Source organism: Columba livia, chromosome 3 (assembly GCF_036013475.1).
Source record: "Columba livia isolate bColLiv1 breed racing homer chromosome 3, bColLiv1.pat.W.v2, whole genome shotgun sequence".
In the NCBI taxonomy this organism is placed as follows: Eukaryota; Metazoa; Chordata; class Aves; order Columbiformes; family Columbidae; genus Columba; species Columba livia.
The window spans coordinates 100,689,692-100,713,703 of record NC_088604.1 but is presented as its reverse complement, the minus strand read 5'-3'; the positions used below and the strand labels follow the sequence as shown (position 1 = coordinate 100,713,703).

At 38.2% G+C, this 24,012-nt stretch overlaps 1 protein-coding gene across 14 annotated transcripts in view; it reads right to left on the bottom strand.

The window, feature by feature from the left end:
- The window catches only part of MARK1 (microtubule affinity regulating kinase 1), a 58,596-nt gene that overhangs the window by 22,400 nt on the left and 12,184 nt on the right, over positions 1-24,012 (bottom strand). For 13 of the 14 annotated variants that reach the window (XM_065058528.1, XM_065058531.1, XM_065058529.1 and 10 more), the window contains exons 2-7: positions 13,027-13,230; positions 12,292-12,345; positions 5,911-5,959; positions 4,694-4,759; positions 3,623-3,693; positions 2,595-2,651 (exon numbers count right to left, since the gene is read on the bottom strand). In XM_065058528.1, coding sequence (XP_064914600.1) covers positions 2,595-2,651; positions 3,623-3,693; positions 4,694-4,759; positions 5,911-5,959; positions 12,292-12,345; positions 13,027-13,230 — 501 coding nt within the window. Of the gene's footprint in view, positions 1-2,594; positions 2,652-3,622; positions 3,694-4,693; positions 4,760-5,329; positions 5,436-5,910; positions 5,960-12,291; positions 12,346-13,026; positions 13,231-24,012 lie in introns of those variants that run through there. The other variant, XM_065058532.1, reaches the window with a different exon arrangement.

Below are 24,012 nucleotides of genomic sequence, written 5' to 3'. Positions count from 1 at the left end.
TTATTTGTTTGTAGGTTTTGTTTTTAATAATTTAGCTTTTTTTTCAGGAGTTAAATAGGCCCCGTTTTTATAAACTAACTGTCTTGGAAAATATTTTCCCAATTCATAACCTCTAATTGCAGCTTGTTCCAGCTGATGTGCCTGCAGACAGAGATATTTTCTATATTTGACAGCCTTCTACATTAGTGCACAAAGACTTCATTTTTCTTGTGGTGAAAACATTACTGTTAGTGCAGCTGCTCTGCGATTACAATAGTCCTCCCAGTCCAACAGTACACTGCTACCCAAGTACCCCATGCTTCTAGGTTTCTTACTTCAAACAAAACCACCAAAAAAACCTTTTTAATGTGCCAAATAGAAAGACTATGCTCTTGTTGGCTACATGTTCGGAGCAAAAAACATTAACATTCACTGAAAAGGTAAGTTTTGTGCATAACAGGATGAGCAAAGTTGGAGTTGGTTATAGCTCTTTCTATGCAAGCTGTTTATAATCATAGAAAATTAAAGGGAGACAGTTTAAGTACCCATGGACCTTGCACTCCTTCCTCTTCTGCCAGAACAGCCTGGACAAACTGGCACATTTTTTTACATGTCTTCCTTGTTTAGTCTGAAGTATTTGATGAAATTTACCATTACTGCTATTAAAGTCCAAAAGGCTTATCAAAAATCCCCAAAGTGGTGCTCTGCCTTGCAGCGCTAACAATGTCAACTGGTCAGCATGCTGATACCAGGACGAAAGTCAAGAGAAGCAGATGTGAACGCAGACACAACTTTCAAGTTGCTTCTTCCTTCTCTGCAGCTCCATGGAAAGAGTCTTAAATGAGACAGATGACACATAACATTTGGAGAGAAGAGATTAAGTGGAAACACCTCCTCAAAGCCATAGGTTTAGTCCTTTTTTTATTTGGGGAATGCATTTTTCATCAGCTAGGCTGACTGGCTCTCAATCACACCTAAGACTGAATTTTTCAAATGAGTCTAGCGTAACTCCATCCAAGAGATGACAGAGAAAAGCAAAGAAAATACTTTGGACTCGGCCTGCCTGTGTTGCAAATAGGAAGGAGATCAGCAGCAGAATACTTGTGACAGATGGTAAAAGGGATCCTGTGCAAACGCTGCAAAGCGGTTTTGGATAGTCTAGCAAGCAATGCTGTGAGCTGTGTATGTGCTGTGGAACAGAGACATGAATGAGGGGTGGAGGTTGTAACAGGCTCCAGGAGAAAGCGTGAGATGCAGGATGCTAAATCACTGCAGAAGTTAAAGCAATAAGACTCAATAACGTCTCTGGGCTGAGCCAAGCAGTGCCAGATACATGAGGAGCCGGCTGGTTCCCTGCTCCCAGCCAAGCACAGCGCAGAGGCAACCAGGGAAAGCAGCTTGTCTGGCCAAGCCACTGGGTCCCTGGGTACAGCCTTCTGAAAAGCTCAACAACAGTAGCCACAGTAAGCTCCAGGGAGCTTGGCAAAACATTCACAGTCTCCAAACCACCATGTAATATGGGGAATTTATTATTATTATTATTATTATTATTATTATTATTATTATTATTATCAAGATTTCAATGAGATCCAGTCTTTTCCTTCCTTGCATTCTGACTTCCGAGCGCTGGCCAGGCACCTCCATCAGCAGATGACAATGGTCCTGGGGCAGGGAGGACTCAGCAGAGAAGGATGTGTTTGTTATCTAGCACCATATGCACACACAGGAGATGGCAGATTGAGAGGTATTAGGGAACAGATTTGTAAAACACAGGATAAGCATATGCTTCAATGTATTACAAGAAAGTTAAGACAAAAGATACTTGTGGAAAAAAAAACCCTTGGGAATAACTGAATCTCAGCTTTTCACAAGTTTTTAGACACATCAGTAAAAAAGAACCTACAGTAGTGTGTTTTCTTTGTAAACATACAGAGACATCAAAGCCAGAGCACAAGCCAACTTTTAAGTGGGTGAAGATCTTGCGTCCAAGTCCCATGATATCTAAACTTGGCAGGAAGAAGACTTCAGACTGAAGCCTTAGGTTGCACCTGCAAACGCTGAACTCTTTTACATGGTCTGGTATGTTTATGCAGATAGATGACTACAAAGCACCAAAAAAAGGAAGTTCAACTAATTTCTCTTCACCTTAGACTTTTCTGCCTCAATTAAATAGTAGAGTATAAATGAGAAGTTCATGTGGATTAAAAACATATTTCTTATAAATCACTAAGAAAAGACCATTTAATATATCTTGCAATATGTTTTAACCGAAAATATTTTCATTAAGTAGTGCTGACTGGTATCACTGAGCTTCTATAGCTTCAGTGTATAGATATCTGCATGCCAGGAGGTACAATTCTTTGGAGCGCGTGTCTTTTTTTTAAAGGCAAAACCGGAACGAAACTAACATGTTCTATTCTTGTCTCTCCCCTGTTCCAACAGGCAAGCTACATTATTTTTGTGCTTCAGAAAACTGAGAGTAAAATACAAGTGATACTTACAGTTCCCTCATTCACATGTTTGAGGCATTCAGAAACAGTGGCAAGGACAAGTATACAGAAAGAAATTAAGTCTATATTATCAACCAGCAAAATGAAAAATAAGTAACAGCCTACCTTAAGATCCCGATGAACTATGCATTTCTGATGACAGTACTGCACAGCAGATACAATCTGAAACACCATAATCAGTGAAATATTTTATTTCAGTCTCAGTATAAGTTTTCGTATATGACTTATCAATTTTGGCTCATGATATGATTCAGTAGAACATAAGAAATTAATAAATAGAGCTTTCATTTTAGAAACTATTCATGTAAATGTCATTAAAGCTCAAATACTAAAACATCCCTAAAAGCAGCTCATATTCTTATTAAAAAAATACATACTCCTTAAGGTAATAAGAGAAACATCTATTTTAAATGCAGATCATCCAATAGCAATAACTATAAAAGGACATTATTCCACCTCATAACCCCATAGTGGGATGTACCATCTCAGATTTTATATTCTGAAATATCTGCAGCATATCTCTGCAATTCATTCCTAACAGAATAGCTTACCCAACATTTTCATATACAACTTTCATATATGTGTAGCAAAAAACAAGTCTGAAACAGCAAGTTAAAAGTAGTTGCTTTACATGTTAGGTATATACCTTAGTTCTGAAAAATACGAGATCTTTTTTATTTATCCAATTAAAGCTTTTCACAAAATAATCACTAAAAACAGGGCAAGAAAAAGATTAATATGAGAAAGTTTGTAACACGAACATAAAAACCTCTTACAGAATATCCTTCACACGAAGCAGCGTGACATGACACAGCAATATATGTCATCATATTATCTCTAGATAGAAGAGCTGTTAAATTCTAAAATATTCAGAAAAGGATTAAAACCTCAAGTGACTCACAATAAAAAAATGTGGCTCTTAGGAACATCCACTAAAAAAGAATGTAACTATTTTTAGATAATACGTAAGAAGCAGATATTTTTCTCTTCAGGGATTTTTTTCCACTCCAGCTTTAATAAACATGATCACAACAATGAATATTTCTTTAAAGTAAAAAAAAGTGTGCTCACACTCTTGTCTATCTGAAAACACCATAAACAGAAAATAGAAAAAGCAAATGTTAATTTCATACCTGCCTGAATTTTGCACGAGCTTCCTTCTCTTTCATCCTTCCATGTGCAACTAGGTAGTCAAACACTTCTCCTGACCATGACAAGCACAAAACATCAGTCCTGTTGCCCAGGTTCTACTTTTGACTGTCATGCACAATGAAATAATGCTTGAAAACAACATCTCCCTCCCCCCCGGCCCTTGGTGGGAAAGGATATAGAAGCAGACAAGAAAAATTCCTTTTTGCTGTTTGCACTGGGTTTTATTTTTCAGACATGTAATAGTCAAGACATACAAAAAAGGGACCCTTCATACTAAGGCTTCTTCAATTTTAAAAGATAAATCTGCTTAAAAACCACTGTGAAACAACGAAGACTAATAATGAAAAACATCTATATTGCATATGAGACAAACTGGGAAACAGGCAATTTCTTATCTATGAATTTGTTTCACTTATCTCTAGTGGCTTCACTTGACAGTATCTGTATTACTTCAGCTTTTTCCTTCTTATTCTCTAATAAAGCTGCTCCAATGCCTCTCAGATCCCCACCTTTGGGGTGGCTGAGGAGCAGCCTTTCCTAGCGGGTCCCTATCCCTGTGCTGGGCTCCCTTCCCACACTCAGACATTTCCCACGCAGATGCTGAGCAGCTCCTCGAGCAGAGACCCACTGACCCTCTCACTCCCTGTGGTCCTGCCCGTCCCTTTCCTTGGGATCCTTATTCCCATCCCCCAGACCTGTCTCTTCAAGCGCTCTGGCACACATTCGCAAGACAAAATGAGGCACCAGTGGTTGCCTAAATATAGCAGATAAATACTGAGCGAAGTTTTTGCCAAGATCTGCACCAGGTTATCTCCTGATATTCCAGCAGAAACCTCAGAGCAGTAACTACCCTTAAGCAAACCTAACAGGTTACTTTACAGAACTGGATGCAAGGAAGAAAGTCAGCTCTCAGAGGTCCACTGGGACTGTTGTAAAAGCCAGACTGGAATAACCCATAGACCATAAAATCCTTAAATCGGTCCTAGGCATGGAACGGGCATGGTTTTCTGTATTTCAGTTTATCCTTAAAGCAAAATTAAGAATCCACTTACCCCCGCTGGCATATTCCATTACCAAATACAACGTCTTTTCAGTTTCAATAACTTCAAATAATTTTACTGCAAGAAAAATGAATGAGAGAGAGATTGCAGCAGGGAGCAAAAGCACAGCACAACCAAAAATTATACTGATGAAGCGAGTATAATTTATGGCCAGTGATAACACTAAACCATATGAAAACCTTATAGCCTTCAGGTTAGCATTCTTTTGAGGGGAAAAAAGCAAAATTAATTTCTAAATCACGGTTGATAATAAAGCATATTAATTCACATTTTTCTCCAAAGTTTATGCACACTGTACAAACGAGTTCATGCTGAAATTAGTGTTTAATTTGACACAGACGTTCTTTAAGATCATACAAACCTTCCCTGTTTCACTATTAAACTGCTTCCAGTTAGAAATCTGAGATTCTGACCAACTAAAAACTGAGTGGATACCAGAAACATTAAGTTTAAAAGACTTTCCTCAGCTTGTAATAGTACCTACTTGTTTAAAGCAAACACACTCCCACCGCCACCCCCAAGAAAACAAAAAACAGCAGAAGCTAAGAATGCTGGAAAAGCAACAAACAGTTTGAGGGATGAGAAGGGAGTGCCTAGCATGTAATAACTTGTACACCTCATCCATACCTTGTATGCAACAAGCCCTCTGGCCGATTCAGGACCATTAAGTGTCTCTGGAACAAGACTGTCCAGCCCTCCTCAGCCAGAAGAATTGTCATCACAAAGTAGGGCCCTGAAGCTGTGGGGCAGGTGAAAGAACTAAAGCAGAAAGGGAAAATTACATACTTTTTAATTCTGATTTTCTGGAAACATCAGTCAATGGGAGTCTTTCCTAGACTCAACAGAGTTCTGCTACTTTCACCCAAGAAACTCATGCTCTTTGGCCTCAAGAGTAATTTCAATGGACGAGGGGAGTTAGGACCCTCAAGAGATTGGAGCGCTCAGCATCTCCTACTCCATGTTAAGGCTTCCATGGACTGAGCAGTTGATCTCCTCAGAGCAAAATTCTTGTTCCAGCCAGAGTCAATAAAGGAGGGGAGACAATGAAGCATTTCCTGAATGCCCACTGTTCCTGTTATCTCAAGAAAGTTTCATGAACAAAAGCGTAACATAAAGTACATTCAAATAAAGATTCAAATAAAGCCAAAGAGACAAAAATATAAACAGTATAATAATAATAAAAGTTTGCAGAAATTCAGGGCTCCTACCAATATTGGGATGATTCAGTATCTTCATTATTCGTACTTCTCGAAACAACTGTTAAGGAAGAAAGACAATTTTCTTAGTGTGTATTTATGATGGAAAAGTTACACAAGATATGCAATTTTAGATGGCAAAAAGGAGCAGCACAAGCCACATAAAACAGAACTAGCATAGACTACAGATAAATATAGTGCAGTGAACTGCAGAATAGGTAAGCTATACCTTATACGTTAGATAAAAATAACCACTACCAACTACATATCAAAACCAAACTGATTTTTAAGCTTTATACAAACAGACACAGACAAGTTTTAAAGCCCTTTCTGGATTTTCACATTGACCAAACCCAACAGATTATTCACAGAGGCTTTTGTTACATCTTTGCTCTCATTTCTTTGGTGATCGGGAAGCTCAGCTAACCACCCTGAACACATACATAACTGCAGATGCAAACATAAGGTGTAGCACTACAGAAAAGTCAAACACACAAATGCTGAAACACAATTAGAGACCAGTAATTCTGATGTTCTGCAGTCCTGCCCCTCCACAGATGTGAAGCAGGTGAGTTCACTTTTCTCACAACTACCAAAACTTACACAGCAATGTCCCCTCTCCCCACAGCAAGGCCTGAATGTTTATGATTTATTACAGTCTCCTTTACAATCCTGAGTCACATAATTAAAAAGAACTGGACAAACTCATAGCCCCAAGTGTATATACTTAAGAAAATGGTGAGTTTGCCTTTTATTTTTTTTTTCCTTAAAATCAGAAACAAGGCATCTTTGCTCTTAAATTTCTAATATTCATGGGTTTATTGATTAAATAAGAGCTGAAGCAAGACTAACCCAGGGCTCGAAGGGAAGAAGGCAAACAAAAGGAATCCTAAACGACTACATAGTCCTGTTACTCTACACTTGAGGCTGTCCAAGCTTGCACTGTTGTAGTTCAAGTGTACAATCATTTACTGTGCTGCATGCTCTTTGGTCCCATGTTGGGCTGAAGTAGGATCCTGAAATGAAGGAAGAAAAGCTTGCTGGCTTCAGCCTAATGTTCAGATATTTTGGAAACATCTGAGCACTATAGTCCTCCTTACAGAGAAGCTTGGTTCAACACACAGAAGTGCACTGTTGCTATTTTGCTCACCTGACATCTCAGAGGACTTGTCTCCCTCCATTTTCAAAATTAGTCCCATTTGTTCAGATATTACTCTTGCAAAAGGGTACAAAGATGTAAGCCAGAGACTGAACACCTCATCAAATAGTAGCACTTTAGTTTCTATTTTATGATGCCTGAAGCTACGAGTTCAGAGAAATTCTTTTGCTTCAACAACACTGATGTTTCTTCACTCCATTTGTGCAACTTAGTCATAACACTTCTAGAATTTTGAGTTTATTCTATAAGACTAGAGAGTAACATCTTTTTGAAATTCAGCTTTTGATCAAGTAACATTATTGTAGTTCTACCTTAATTATTTCAAGCTAGTTACTATCCACTTGCCTTATAATTGCCCTTAAAACGATTTCAGAAGGAATCAAAGACTCTAAAAGCACTTTTCTGAGCAAACACAAACAGTATGATACCGTTTGCTTGTGTTCAAAATGTAACACATGGGCATGTAATACTATGCACTAGAAATAACTTCAGCAAATATTGTTTCCTCATAAAGCCAGTCATACTCATGAAGAAAACCTCTCATACCAGACTGTTCTTTGTGCACTTATGTTTCTGCCTGATGCAGATACTTTGTTACATGAAAGAAACCTTTACTTACTCTGATTCTGAATAGAAGACATTACCAAGACCTAAATCACAGAATCACAGAATCGACTGGGTTAGGAAAGACCTCAGAGATCATCAAGTCCAACCCTTGGTCCAACTCCGGTCCATTTACTAGATCATGGCACTAAGTGCCACGTCCAATCTCAGTTTAAAAACCTCCAGGGACGGTGAGTCCACCACCTCCCTGGGCAGGCCATTCCAATTCCAAAGCATAGCTTTATTCCATACAAACACCAATACAATTTTTTACAACATCTTGTATTATATATCCCGTTGAATAGATATTTTTCAGAAATGAAGTAGTTACTCTCAACCTTCTGAAAGAAAGCAGCTATTCTAAGGCAAATTCTACATGTATTCAAAGTCACAAGGTGAATCTTGATGGTTGGTGACTCTGAGGTGGGCTTCTTGTTTGTTTAGGGATTTTGATTCAAAGGCACTTTTAGCGCTGGTTGAAATGCATTTGTGTGCTTAGAGCAACTACTGGACAAGGCTGGAGCAGCCAAAGTTATCTTAGAAGATGCTCATCCACACAAATCACGTCAAGAACCAGCTGAATGGACAGTGGCTATTTTATTATTCAGATAGGACAATGTCACAGTATCACAGTATGTTTGGGATTGGAAGGGACCTCAAAAGATCATCTAGTCCAATCCCCCTGCTGGAGCAGGAACGCCTAGGTGAGGTCGCACAGGAACATGTCCAGGTGGGTTATGAATGTCTCCAGAGAAGCCTCCCTCCAAACGTATGAGAGGATGGAGAGAGAGAAATCAGTAGAGTAAGACTGAAAGAATATTTGAAATCTTGGAATCTACCTGCAGGCACCTGCTGACTAAACAGCTTGCCCTGGAAAAGATCAAAAGGCCCCAGGTGATGGTAGTCCCTACAGAAATCTCCCGCCCAGCTGCTTGCCCATTGCTGAAACTACAGCACACAAGGTCGCCTTCTTCATGGGGAGATCCACGTTCCTCTCAGAGTCGGTGTTTTGCAGTTGTTATTGGCTTCTGACAAGCTTCTAGCAGTTGTGTACTTGGAACCTGATATTTTCAGACCTTTTTCTGAAGTAACTCAGTTATAGGCATTTACAAATCAGGCAGATGTAACTCATATATTCCATAATACTGCTATATAACTAAGTCAAGTAGCTTTGCTAAACCTGCTTGGCTTGACAGATACTTTCCAACCCAGAAAGAAAGAAATTGTTTGCAAGGCTGAAAGAAGCGAAGTAATGGAACAGCACCCTGTACACACCACAAACACAGCCACATTACACCTTGTGTTGTTCCTGGCCCATGCAGTCAAAGGGGATGTGTAAGGGTCTCTCAAAGGTGCAGTAGGGAAAAGGAACCTAAGTTTGATTTAGACACATCTAAAAATAAAAAGCAGCCCTCCGACACCCTAAAAAAGGGAAAATCTGAAATGTTACTTGCTAATCAAACCCTTTGAGAAAAAGAAAGCACCTTCTGCTGTGCTAGCATTTTACAGAAGAGTGACAGAATAATACTTCAGAAACAGCTCTAGCACAGCCAGTACAAGACGACATTTCCAGTGTAGCAGACATGCAGAAAATAGAACAGCTATTTTGATATAAATTCTAGTTATGATGAAACCCAAATACTTACATTTGGGAACAAATTATAGTCATAACTGGAAAAAGCTGAGTCAGCACGCTATGTTACGATCAAGACAGCGAGTTCACAAAAAAAGCCAGCTCTATCTTCTAAACAGGCGCTCACTAAGATGAGAACCACATACTGAACAAATTGAAAACAAAATAAAAGGCAGTGCCCTTAATTTGTTTATCTGTTTAAAGAGGTAGAGGACCTGAAGGAAGAAATACAATATAACTTAAGACTATCATGTTGTATGCACAAGGATGCAAATTTTAAAATTTATAAGGTCACCTTACTTGTGTCATCTCCTAAAATTCGATGGTTTAAGATAAAATAACTAAGTCTGTGAAGTACCCTGTCCATACCATATGGCATAAATAACATTGGAGAGTGGCTAAGAACAAACTAAACACTTTCTTTGCTTTCATACCCGTGACTAACTACAGACCCAGCTTCTATGACACTTTCAGAAACTCAAGTATGTGCTCAAATATTTCTGTTTACAAAACAAAATAGTGCAGGAAAAGCTATGATGACTCAACTCAATTAAGGCAGTAGCAGGTACTATGGCAAAACCTACTTGCACTTGGTATCCCTTACAGTACAGTGAATGGCAGGAGGATGGTTTTGTGAATGACCCCGTGCCTAAGATCACTACATATTCGTCTTGCTTGATTAATAATAATCAATAGTGATTGAAGGCCTAAAAGTTTTGCCGACCTGCATACAACATACCAGCTTTGAAGTTTTAAAGCCTGTCCTGTCAACTATGCTAATTTAGATGGGTTTGAACTCAGGAGTGGCATTTTTGTGGCAATAACATACCCCAGTATTCCTCTATAAACAGTAATTAGAAAAATGCCTGTTCCTATTATCACCACTTCCCATTTCCAATATTACCTCTTGAAATAAAAATTGACTACTTCACAGTGCTACATACAGTATAACCCTGCTGACAAATCATAAAAATTCACATTACAGTGACACTACATTGTACATAAAGAATCACAAACTTTACGTAATAGTTCACTGCAAAAATAAAAATAAAGATGACTGATTTCATGGAACAGAATAAGAATTTTTTAATAGTTTTCTCTACAATACACAAATGACCTATCAGAATACTGTAAGAAATAATTCCAAGCATGCTGATGAACCACCCTCCCACCCTTATTTGCTTTAAAAAACTACAATTGCCTGAGTGACTCTGCAAAAACTGTGCTTACATTTACTTAAAAGCTTTCAGGGAATCAATATTCAGCTTCACTCAAAATTATCAGAAAATTGTAGGAAGCTGAAGACATTTAGAGCTTCAAAACAAAGATTATTTTTTCTGAAAATTACAATTAAGATGTTACAAAGGAAAACTTTATACCAACAAGTTATCACAATTTCCAGTGTAAGCAGAAGATGCATGGGATAAATATTTCTAGAAGTTATTGAAGAAGAATGGAATTGTTGTTAAATCACTTAATTCAATTTCTGTCCTTAGCTCTATGATAAGCTGCTTCTACCTGCACCTAAAAGTGTTTCTCTTATCATCTTCCCACTCAAAAAACACGTAACAGCAGCAATGTCCTATTACACGAGTGTTTTGTGTACTACTGGTGCAGTGTGACAGCATCTTTTGTAAGCTATTTCCATTCCATTTATACTTGGAATGATTTAGCAAATTACTGTTGAATATTTTTGTGTAAATATATCTTATCGCTAAAGCAACTACCCTAGAACTATCTTTTTCATGCTTCATTTTCCTGGACATTTTAATACTTTTTATCCTCTCTTCGTTCAACGATGACACAAATTCATCTGGCACTCCAAGCATAAATAACAAGCTAGGTAGGAAACAAGCTACATGAGCAGCACAGGATTTCCCCAGTATGCTCTGTCACGTCCTGCCTCTGTGGGGCCCTCTTCACTAGCCCAAGTATTAGCAAAGAGATTTGCTTAATATAGAATATAGAACGTAAGGATAGTGAAATTTTGGATGGACTCTGCACAGCTGGTTGAATTAAAAAAAAAAAACAAACCTGAAGAACCCACACCCAAAAATACTACAGAAGAGAAATTAAAGCAAATAAATCAAAGAATTAAAAGACATCAAAGAAAAAAAGTCATATTTAACTTCCCATAATCAAAGTTACACAATAAAATAAATGTAATGGCAGCCAGAGATAAAAGAGAAACAAGCCCTAGCTTCTCTCTCTCTCTCTCATTCTACAGCTGCGGACAGCAGCAGTCCAGTATTTGTAAAGAAAAAATATCCGCCCCCCCTTCTGTTTTTAAATAAGGGGCAACCTCCAATAGGACAATGCAAAATTTCTGTGCTTCAGCCAAAACCAAACATATGCATAAATAGAAAAAAAAGCCCAAACCAAACAAAAATCCCCCAGGGTTTTGTAGAAACACTCATCACAATGGTTATGAAGGACTTCTGAATTTGTCTACAGTTACAAATAAACAAGAATGTTCCAATTATTTTCAGCCATTTTGTCAATTCTATATACAAAAAGTAATTGCTAAAGGTCCATTGAGTTTAACAAATATTTTATTCAAGCTGAAAGAATATAAAAACAAAAGGTAAAAATTAAATTAAAGCCATGAAATTGGCACTCTTATGTCCACAAAACCTAATTACTACACTAAAGAAAAGTCCAAGAAAAATACTATCCTTTACAGCATTATATCTTGATTTAGTATGTAGACAAACTACTTGTGTACTTAAGATATTTTCTTGTCAGCAAAGATTAAAGCTGAAGGAGGAAGGAAGAGCAAAGAAGTGATGTTTAGATAGGAACCACGCAGAGCAACTGCCCTCAGACAAATTGCACATGCACATTACAGCCAAGCCAGTAGGATACCTCTGTCTCCTAAGGTCACAGGTACACCAAGATGTTTCTTTAGCAAGATAAAGGGACCAAACATTTTGACAAGTAAATAAAAGATCACAGTTCAACTGTTTATAGAATTTCAGATATTATGGTGTATTCTTACCTTTTGCAGACTAGTAGGATTTAGCTGGGTTTTATCTATTATTTTCACAGCGACCTTTGGAAAAAAAAAAGGCAAATCACGGATTACAAAACTCAGAAAAATGTTTGAACAAAAATATATTGCACCTCTGTGAGCAAAAGCATAGAAGTGCCTATAAGACGTGTATGTGTCTACTTTTATGCATTTCATCAAGCAAAACTTCCTCACCTATTATGATCTACCAGCAGGAATTCAGAACTTTGACACAAGATGGTACCACCGAGGAATCAGTTTTATACTTATGTCAGTGTTTGGACCAAATAATGTTATCCTGTTTACTGCAAAACCAGGGCCTTCAAACACAAGATCAATCTATGTCTCAATACATTTCAATATCAAGGATCTATCTATCAGTAAGATTATCAATACCAACAAAGTCTAACTACCATTAGATTTCTCTTTGGTTTTGGAAATGGTTGGGGATGAACTGACCCACCCCAAAATACCCCTTGATGCGCAATAAACTTTTTGATCTCTTTACCAAGAGTTTACATTCTTAAGAAAAGGAGCCATTAGATGGAGAACACTCATGCACGTCAGGTAACTTTTCCTATATTCTGAAACAAGCTTTTTGCACTTTCCTTTGTGATGACAAAATATGCACATTTTTCTATTCAGAAGAGAAAGGTAATATAAAAGCAAAGATAGTAAAAGAGAATATAAAACATTCTATCAGCCTTTTTTTTAAAGGCTTACCTCTCTTCCAGTAAGCACATGCCTTGCCAGTTTCACTTTGGCAAAATTTCCTTTTCCTATTGTTTTCAGTAAGCGATAATTTCCAATGTGAGGATGCTCTTCATTGGTAGATGTAATGGAGTTTCTACATCGGGGGATGTTTTGTCTGCTACTCGACTTGATAGGCTGCACATGTGGTTCAGTGTACCCATCCACAGAGGTATGCTGGAAGACAGATAAAATAGTTGGGAATTTAACTACTGGGATTTTAGACAGTTACAGAAGAACAGACTGTATAAAAAGGTGTAGGGGGAGTAATTTATTTACTTTTACAATATAACTGACAACTTTAGACAGTAGCCCAAGCAGGACATGCTGTTTTCAGGCAGAGTTTGATGAATGTTTTGAGAAAAAATGTCTGCAGAAAGATTTTACCAGCTCCAAAAGCAAAACTAGATACACCTAGGCAGTAATCAAGAAACTATTAGACTTTTTAAAATACGAAACTATGCCAAACTACACACTACACCACTATGTTGCAAATAAAATTGTCTAATCATAACCAAATTTAGTCTTTTAAAAATACACAGTACAAAAAAAACATTTGTACTTTGGCATATTTGGAAACAAAATTTCACTCAATTATTTTTCCTTAACTTTCTTCACTCAGAATTATGAGAAAAATATTGCTTCAAGTAAGCTTTGTTCCTCAAACCTGTTTGTGTATTTTTGTAAGTCATAGAAGTTCTCATTCAAGTAATAATCTACATATTTAAAAATAATAATCTATTCTTAAAGAAAACTCCATGATATAAATATATTTTAAATCTCAAAAAGTCTAAAGAACTAAAAGGCTGTTATTTTTAATGCATGCCACACATCATCCCACATTAAACGTTAGTCACTGAAATCTGCAGTGCTTCTGTACTCTTTTAACTTCCAAGTATGTAAGAGGCAAGATACAGACGGGGCTTGGACACGTTCCAAGGAGAAACCAAAGTAAGGGAAGATGTCAAAGGGGTGTTAAGTGTTTCAGTATATCAAATGCTTTCTGACATTAGTGGTAGATGGATACAAATGTTTAACAGGTAAAATTTAGCCTCTGATCTTTTAAGTTACAGCTTTTAAGGTAGGCAAATACTGTAGGCAGAAAAAGTCATCTCAGATCCAGTGTTTAGATTTTGTAGCAGAGTGGGATGCTTACTCCCAGCTCACCCAGTTCCAGCTACGCATAAAGCACCAACAAAACTCAAAAGACACCTGAGTATTTTCCCACTATTCACTGCTACAATCAAAAAGTGGGTATCTTGGTATCTTTATACAGATCCCGTTTCTTTACAGACCAAAGGCCCCCAGATCTTTGGCCTGACGCTGAAAGCAGAGTCAGAAGGCAGCAGGAGGTTCCACTCTTTCTCCCAATACCCAACCTAACACGAGCCTATGCTGATCTCACTCGTCATCCCTCACGCAAGTAGCTATTTTCTTATACAAAACAGAATTCAAAGCAGTGCTTCCAACTTCAGACTGCATTTATTATAGACCTAAGTCAATTTCCTCCTGTAAACACCCAGGCTTACAGATAGTCCCATTGAGCTCAGCACAGTTATTTCAGGACATAAGCACTAGTAGAATTGGGAAAACTAGCGAACAGCTGCAACGCAACCGGAAAAAACAAGGAGTAGACCACAACCAGAATGTTCTTCCCAAATGTAGCACAACTCTGCTTACATCACCTCCAGCATTATTAATTATTCACTATGGCCAGGAGAACAGTCTTAAATAGAATTTTCTGTTTGTCTTTTCATTACCTGAATCTCTCTGCAAAATACTACTTTACTCCCACTGCTGAACAATTTCCAAATTACTGCAGAACCAAGCAAGCCAGACATGTTTAGATTCTGTATATCAGACAAATTTATTCAACCATGAAATAGCACGCTAGCAATAGTATTTATCCTTTGGAAGCACATAATTAAAATACTTTCTGTGGACTTGGAAAGAGAGGATCAGACGGACAGCTCCAGGCAAAGAGGTTTTGAAACATTCCTTCAACATCAGATATGAGTCCTACATGCAATAAACCAGAGCCCAAATACAAGTCTTGCCTAAGAAAACACCCTGAAAAATCAATATTTGTATGGTGCTAATAATTATTATATTAATATAATAATTAACATATTATAGCCGTACCTAGAACCTTGTCTAGAGCTATGGCACTATGCTAAACAAGCAAATTTTAAAAGTGTTCAAGCCTATTTATGCACACAATTAGTTTTTTACTACTTGCAATACAATGCCTACCAGAAGCAACCCTAATATCAATTGCCAATTTTATACACGTCATAGGATTAGCCTACTGCCTGGAGATACTGGAAGGGGTCTTTTAGATAAAGAGTTGGATAGGCAAACAAAACCAATGCCATAGGCAAAGCAAAAGATGGCTTCACAGCATTGATCATTTTAATGCAGATTTAACAGGTAAAGCAGTTATTTAATCCTAATGACAATATAACACAGAACCGAACCCGAAAAAGGTAACAGGGTTCATAGTCACGACAATTCTCAATTTTGGTCTTTCTATGATGGAAAAACTAAGCCACTCCAGATAGTTTCTTAATTATTCCCTCTTATATTATCTTCAGAGTCAACCATTCTCCCCAGCTATGCTCAAGGATGACAGAAAACATGCATAAAGAAGGTCAAGTTTCTTAGCTTGTAAGCCACATGTATAATTTTTGAATTTTTAACAACACTGAATGAAATTAAAATTATTCTTCTTAAGTCTTGAAATAGGCCTCTCTTTTGCACATAAACATGTTGCTATTGTTGGAAAGCACAGAGGAATTTAAACTAGAAACTCATCAACTTCTACAAATAAGCATTCAACAAAATTGAAATATAATAAAGATATTGAAAAAAAATCAGGTCAAATAATGGTGTCTCAGAGATTATTTCCAAACAGTGCTAAAGCTGAATTCCACAGAAGGATGTAATATCCACACTGTCTAGAAAGACAAAATAGGTAGACTTAAGATCTTTCTGGTTATTACAATATGTTCATTCATTATGCATCAACTACTATGTGGCTGTTTAAAAATGCCATTTCAGAAGAACAATCTCTAAATTCTGAGAAATTTGTCAGGGAGCTGGAAACAAGAAGGCTGTAAAAACCAACACTCTCCTTGAAGTTCACTGCCATCTAAAACCAATTCCAGCTAATGACCTGCATTGCTTACACAGAATTTTAATGAAAGATTCTGATATTTCTGCAGATACCTTGATAATATATCTCAAGATATATATATATATATAATTTAGTGGGAAACACTATCTTACTAGTACATCATAAACATGACTTCTAGTATGGTCACTTTATGACAGTGCGAAATAAAATGCCTAGAAATCAACATAAAATTAGATGTTTCTTAAAAGAAAATGAAATTTTAAACAAAGAAGGTCCATCAGTGACAAAAGTTTAGTGCTGAAACAGTATATCAGAGTAGCCATTTAGGTACTGCGCATGTCGGGCGACTATTAAAAAAAGGAAAATCCCATACAAAACCAAATCCACCGCCTTTTCAGAAATCTCCAAAAAGTAATTTTAGTATTCAATTTTTAGATTGTGACTTTAGAGAGCTCAATTAAAACTTATTACTCATAACTAGGCTTGTTCCTGACATGTCCCATTAATTACAGAAAGCCAACAGCACTAAAATCACAAGAGAACTAACCTGACCCATCGCTTCCCAAGACTCAAAGCTATCGTTTTCCTTGTTTACCCCAGGCAGCTTTGTAAAAGCAAGATGACCTGATGCCCAGACACATTATCTTCAAGAAAGTGCAGAAGAACTAACCCCACCAAGTAGATACAAAGTGTGTGCTTCACTAATTCAGCATCCTTTGGCTACTTAGCCACTGGAGTAGCTTTCTCACAAATTAGACATTAATTAAAATGACATCATCACATATATTAACTGCTCTTACGGTTTAGTTTTGAAAAGTCCCCAAAACCATTCCAGACACCAAACCACAAAGTCTTTCTCAATCAAACAACACTGGAGGCCTCTCTAGTAACAAGGCAACTTCCACACATTGATCTGCCTACAAATACACCTCGCTTGATTAAAGAAACATCTTAGTCCTGAATTTTCCCCTTCTTGAATTACTATGTGGTAAATTCCTTGGTACAGTCAGCCCATGAAAGCAAAGTGTGCACACATGGTGCTAGAAAAGGCACACCATCACACTCCCTCTCTCAATATTACCTCCTGTTATGAACTTAAGTTTCTTGCAGCCAATTTTTTATATTTGTAATTCCAAACATTTTGAAGTATGTGCCATACAGATGAACATTTGTACTACCTGTCATATTTTGCAAGGTCATCAAAATAGCTAGTCCAGACAGAGGAACTCTGAAGGGTTTAGAAGACTGTCTTCTGAACAGCACTGACCTGCACCAGCTTTGATTCACAATACAGGAAGGAAAGGGCAGAAAGGTAGGAAGTAATGTCCTGGACGTCCAGCTGTTTTCATGTTTTAAGTGCTTGCTGTCCATAACTACTTTAGGACCTAGGAGCTTCTAGCAAACCACCTCAAGCAAGTCTTCCTGTTGCTGAAATAATCAAACTAAACTCAAAGAGTCCTATTTTTTGAAAGATCTTGGTAAACCTCAATGTAGAAACCAACCAAAATGTTCAGATCAGCTTGTTCTGCACCATATATCAAGAGCACCAAGAGGTCCAGCTTTACAGTTATGAAGTATGGTGCAACTTCGAACTGCACAACATGACAGTACCTGATCCATCAGGTAGTGCCAGAAGAAGAGGATTCCCAGAATCACAGACTGATTGGGGTTGGAAGGCATTTCTGGTGATCATCTAGTCCAACCCACCTGCTAAAGCAGGTTCACCCAGAGCAGATCGCACAGGAATGTGTCCAGGCTGGTTTGAATGTCTTCAGAGAAGGAGACTCCACAACCTCTCTGGGCAGCCTGTTTCAGGGCTCCGGCACTCCTATCCCAGGTAAATCTCACATCTGCACAGCTTACTTTTGCCACACGTACCAATCACATCACACTGCAATTACCAAAACACCTCTAATCTCAATGAAAACGTTAATAGAGCACTATGTACTCTAATTTTTTGTATCTTTCAGACATGTAAAAAAGTGCTTTGGAGGGAGCAATGAAAAAGACTAAATGTATGCACACGTGATTCCATGATTTCTTATCAGCAATTAAATGCATACTAGATTGCCTATACATGACAAAAACTTTGTTATTTAAAAAACAAAACAAACAAACTACAAACAACAACCAAGGCCAAAGCAATCAACCTGCTCCACTGAAACAGGATAATATGCAGGACTCAGCTCAGGAAAACCCAAGAAGCGCACACAGAGTGAGGGAAAAAATACATACAGATTTTAAATTCGATACCAAAGTCAATGCATGGCAGAGACAGAAGAGAATTAGACAACATTGTGACATTTGTCTTTAACTTGTACCTGTACTCTGAGCCTGCACACACAGGCTTTCCAGAAGCACACAAGGAAAATAATGAAACCCACGTATGTGCATCTTTCTGTTTATATCAGATTTACATAATATGTAGGAATTCCAGGCATGAACTTTTGAAAGAGCTTGAAGCTATCAGCAGTAAGTAACAATGATTTTGAATAAAGCTACCTCGGTCAAGCATATGGAAACATTTCATTAACTGATGCTGTAACTCTGAAAAGCATTTTATATAAAACTTAAAAAAAACCCAAACCAAACTATAAGCACGGAGTTCAGTATATAGCATCAAGTGAGATACTAAACAAAATAACTTTCCCTTACTCTTGTATCTCTTTCCTTTTCTTCCCAATTGCAGTATTCTATATTTCAAAAACAACTTCAAAGCTAATGGTAAAGTATTTCTATTGCAAGATGAAATGCAATCCCTTCATTTCAATACAGAATAAAGATTCTTTTCTAAAAGCATAAATATATGCTGGTGATGGGTAAACTTATGCTGAACATTTAGTAAATCTCATCTTGTGCTTGTTTCTATGATATCTAAGGCCCTTAGAAGTTTTGGTAGCATTTGTTTTGTTTTGTTTGGGTTCTTTTGTTTGGTTTTAAGTGCTTAATATAGCTTTGTGAGACATATCAGAAATAAGTTTGCCAACTCTGAGACAGAATTGTTTTTCTAATCACAAACTACACAGGATGCAATGTTTACAGCTCCATACTTGGAGCAATCTAGGATAGAAAATGGAGGCCACGATCTACCAGTGCAGCACCATACATAGCTAATGTGAGTTTCAAAAGTGCATACACAAGGTGCTTCAGAACATGCAATTTCCATATGGTGACACTAACCTATCATAAATCCTGTCCATGTTATAGTAAGCTTGCTCCCAATTTTATGTTTTTAACACAGCAGTAATGTCATATGGAAGAGTGACACTCATTATCACATGGAATCACAGATACTTTTTAAGTATTAAAAAAATAATATAATGTGCTGGTCATCCCCTGAGAAGTCATAAAAACAAATACCTTCATAGCATTAAATCAGGTCTTGTAAGCTGAACTCACTAACATGCTTCCTCCTCTCCCTGGGCCTGAAGCCCTCAGCATGGCCAGGCGTGCAGGTGCAGCAGAACAGGACCTTCCTGCTTTTGTTCCATTTCGCTCAGAATTGGCAAAGCTATTTCAACCTGGCACTTTCCTTCCTGACTCATCCCAAACACACAAACAAGATTTTCCAGGGCTAATTCAGGACAGTCGGCCCATACCATAGCCATTAATTGCTACAACAAAGCTGAACCCTCCCTGTAGCCCCAGTGAAAACTGAGACAAGCCAGCTAAAAGCTGCTGCAGTAAAGCACAGATGAAACTGAGGGAAGGAAAAACAAAAAACAACAACAGAGTTTTCCCTAAAATTCTCTCACATTTAGTAATTTTTATTTGTCATTTGGTATACTACTAGAAGCTACAGTCACTCCTACTAAGCAAAAGAGTATAACATTCCCTAGCTTGTCAAAATAAAATTATTAAAGTCCCTTACCCACGAAACTTAACACAAACCTGTGTTTTTGAAAAGCAGCAGTTACAGGAGGGGGAAGGAAGGAGAAAGGCCATTCCTGCTGCAGCCTCCTGGACACAGTTAAACACTGCCCTTCACACAGAAAGAGTTCTTTCACCATTTCTTGCCAGCCATTGCTCTTTCCTCAGGGGGCGATCAGTTTAACCTCACCAGACTTTTTTTTTTACTTATTTCATGAGATCTTCAAACTCTCCAGCACAGACAGAGCTCCCAGTGAGCGTTCCCAGTTCACCCAGAACACCCTACCAGCAGCCAGAGATGCAGGCAGCTACATGGCACTGCTACTGAATGCCATGGCACTCACAGTTTGCTCAAAAATCCTCAGAAAAGAAAACGAAATGCTAACGTTGATCATTAATTGAACCAACCAAACAGGAACATGAACACACCCAGAAAGCAAAACTTCTGGCAAAGGAAATTGGCAGGAGTTTTTATTGTGCTTATAAATGATGCAGTCAGGTCATTCTGCAACCGGCCTGATGAAAGGCAGGAGAACGGAGACATGAAACAACTTACAGTTCAGGATCATGTCAAGCACATAGAGCTTCTCAGGTGCTTGGAGGACTACAAGAAGCAGAAAATGCTTAAATACCAGACTTCAAGACTAAGGGGAAAAGGCTGTTTTTACAGTCTGCAGACATGAGGCTTTTCTCCAGATGAGAAGAATAGCAGCAAGAGGCAACATTTACTCACAAATGGGCTACTAGATTCTAGAGCTAAGTGTCTCTGACACTCGTGACCAAACAACCAGTTTTCTGGTCCAGCTGAGATTTCTTCTACAGAAGGAAAACACACAGCTAATTGAGACCAGGTTCCAAATCCCAACTCATTCTTTCTCTCAAAGATGACAAAATGGGAATTTTCTCCTTGCCCATTGCACACCTAAAACAACTCTGCAAGAGTCCACATGTGGCATGATGGCTGCTGAAGTAGCTCACGTGCTTGCAACCCACTTACAACTGCACCACAACTGGGGCAGTGGGACGGAGAGTCAACACAGGGACCAAAGCCAGACAAAACCCAGCTGTTCCTTCTGTCAGGGTAACCCCCAACTCCCCGAGCATGAGCACCGCCAGAGAGTTTCCCAAGCATCAGCACAGGCCAAAGGAGGAAGTGGAACACCCAGCACCAGGAAGACGGGGCCACAGCAGCTCCACGTTAAACTCTCCTTATTCCTGTCCTGACAGTGTGCTTCCACATGGAAAAGAAAATTGATCACAGTGCTTTTCCTGATAATCCAGAGGCAAATCTACACCAGCAGTGAAACTTAAGCTAGGAGATATTTATGTTCTACAACAAGGTAGAAAGGAAAAAACAAACAAACATGAACGGGGCGGGGGGGGGCGGCGCGAGAGAATACCCACACACACACAAACAAATAAAACCAAAACTAAAGGACTTGCTTATTTGTGTTGTGTACCTGCACAGGGTGTGCGAGACAGAAAGGCACACAATGCGAGCTTACAAAGCTACCCTTTAGGAGTGATGTGCATGGGCAAAGCACCCTTAACCTTTCTGCTACATAAAAGGGAAAATGAAGTTACTTCTGTAGGAAGCTGGGCAGCATTTCTAACATCTTTACATCCCCATTACTAGATTCATCCAATGGATCCAATGGTGAATCCATCAAGATAGATCACCATCTCATTTTGAAGACTATTTTACCTGAAGGTCTTATTAACTTTCTGTAGTAAAGCCTGCTTCTAGAAAGTGATGAGATGGCCAATTAAAATATCCAAACTGGTAGCAATACATACTCATTGATGCACACATGTCCTAGAAATGAAACCCTAGAACAGGGCAGTGCAGCCTCTGTGATGTTTGAGGATCATGTCAAGCTATGTTTTGAATGAAGCTACCCAGTATTCTGAAGAATTTTCTAATGTTCTTTTGCCACACAGCTTTTAGGGATCTTGGAAGTCTAATCTAAAGGTCATGGAGACTCATCTTAATATTTCCCTTTGTATAATAAAGTACATACAACAAAGATTTATCTAAAAGTAGTTGAGCAACCAGTAAATGTTGAGAATTAGAAGAGGAAAATAATGCATGGATCTACAGCAGATCAAAATGCCTATCCCATGGCCTTCCACTGGACCTGCAGCCTTTGGGGAGGGGAAGGGAGTCCTTCTTGAGCTAGGAAGCACGTGGCATGGCCTCTTGCACTACAGCATACTATTAATAGCTTAGCTTCTTCAGCCTCAAGGTTTGATAATATTTTCTGGTCCATCTCTCTACATCAAGGCCTTCTGGTGTCATTAACAAATCTTGTCTCAGCAGACAGAAGTGCACAGTGCCTACTGGACCACACCTGCCAGGGAGATGCAGTTTTAATATTTAAGCTAGGACATGATCAGACTCGGCATTCTGCAAACACATTTTTTTTTATAAGCATTGATACAAAGATGGACTTTGAGGAGTAACGTATATTTTGGCATGGCAAAACCAGCCACCTTCCTAAGAAAAGGAAGCACCTTATATGGTGTAGGACACTTCTATCAAGGTTCCATGACTTTGTCTATAGAGAACACTCCAGCAGGGTCTGATCTGATGGTAGGAGCTGTGGGCATCATTGAACATTGTTTGTCTTCTGAAAGTGTAAACCATATTTTAGATACAGAGCAAGATTATGATGATGTACTGAAGCCAGCTGGTATAGTGGGACATGGTGAACCCAAAGAAAACAAAAACAAACGACACGAAGCAAACTGAAGAGAATCTTCTGCTGAGTGCCTTCTGCCTCGTTTTTCATCTAACTGTTAATTAACAGATCAAATAAAATATCCTCGGTTGGGCTGTAATATTTACCTTTATATGGATAACGCTACACCACATTTCAACTTAGCAAACATATTCCCAACTCTGTACAGAGATTTACAGTTAACTTTAAGCTGTCCAAACATTGTATGCCACTTGGACCAGCTCATGTCTTATGATCAAAGAGTGTGCTCTACACAGAGCTTGGACTATAATATCCTCAAAGTCCCTTGTTTCTAAACTCATGCAGCCACCTATTTTAATCTTTAAATTATTTATGATCACAAGCTATCACAATTTAGCACTTTACAAATATATGCAACTAGGAACCTAAACTGAAAAAGGAAATAAAAAGCAAACACAAGCAATATTCCTCAAAGATTTTGCGAGGTTTCTAATACCACTAGAAAACAATAACATATTTCTTTATATGCTTTAAACCGGCAGATATAGTAATACGGTAGATAATGAACACTGACAATTGCATATACACCCCAGGTATCTGTCAATGTACTGAATTCAAACCATAAACAGAAATCATGTATGAATATAGCTGAGATGTAAAAGTCCAAGCACAAGAAAATGAACATAAATGAAATAATCTGTGTTACACAACTCAGCAAAGGAAGTGAAAGAAAAAACATCAGAGGATGCAAAGAAAATACTAAAACCAACAGCCGCTTGATTTACTCAGCCCATTAAAATAAAAAGGTAAGAAAATGTGGAAGAAATTATGTACATATATACTGATGAAGCTTAAGAATACAAGTCAAAGAATCTACAATTAAAGGGTTGAGCAAAAACTAATATGCATTCAAAATTAATACAGTCATTAAAACAGATGGCCAACCCAACAGCAAGGAAAAAAGTATATTTTTTTTTTTTTTTTTTTTAAACAAAAAAAAAGAAAGTATGACTTTCTCTCTTGAGTCTTTGACAATCAGCAGGTGAGGAATCCCAGATCCCCAGCTATGGTCTTTAGACATTACCCCAGTCTGCAAGCTGTCAAAGTTAGACATTTCCATACTTCTTTACCTATATGGTGAGGTACAGCAAATAACCAGTAGCAGCAATGGTGGCCTCCAGACCACCATTAGCAGTGGCAACCGTTGGTTCTGTCCTGGGCTGGGCATCACAACAGTTTGCATAATGCTAG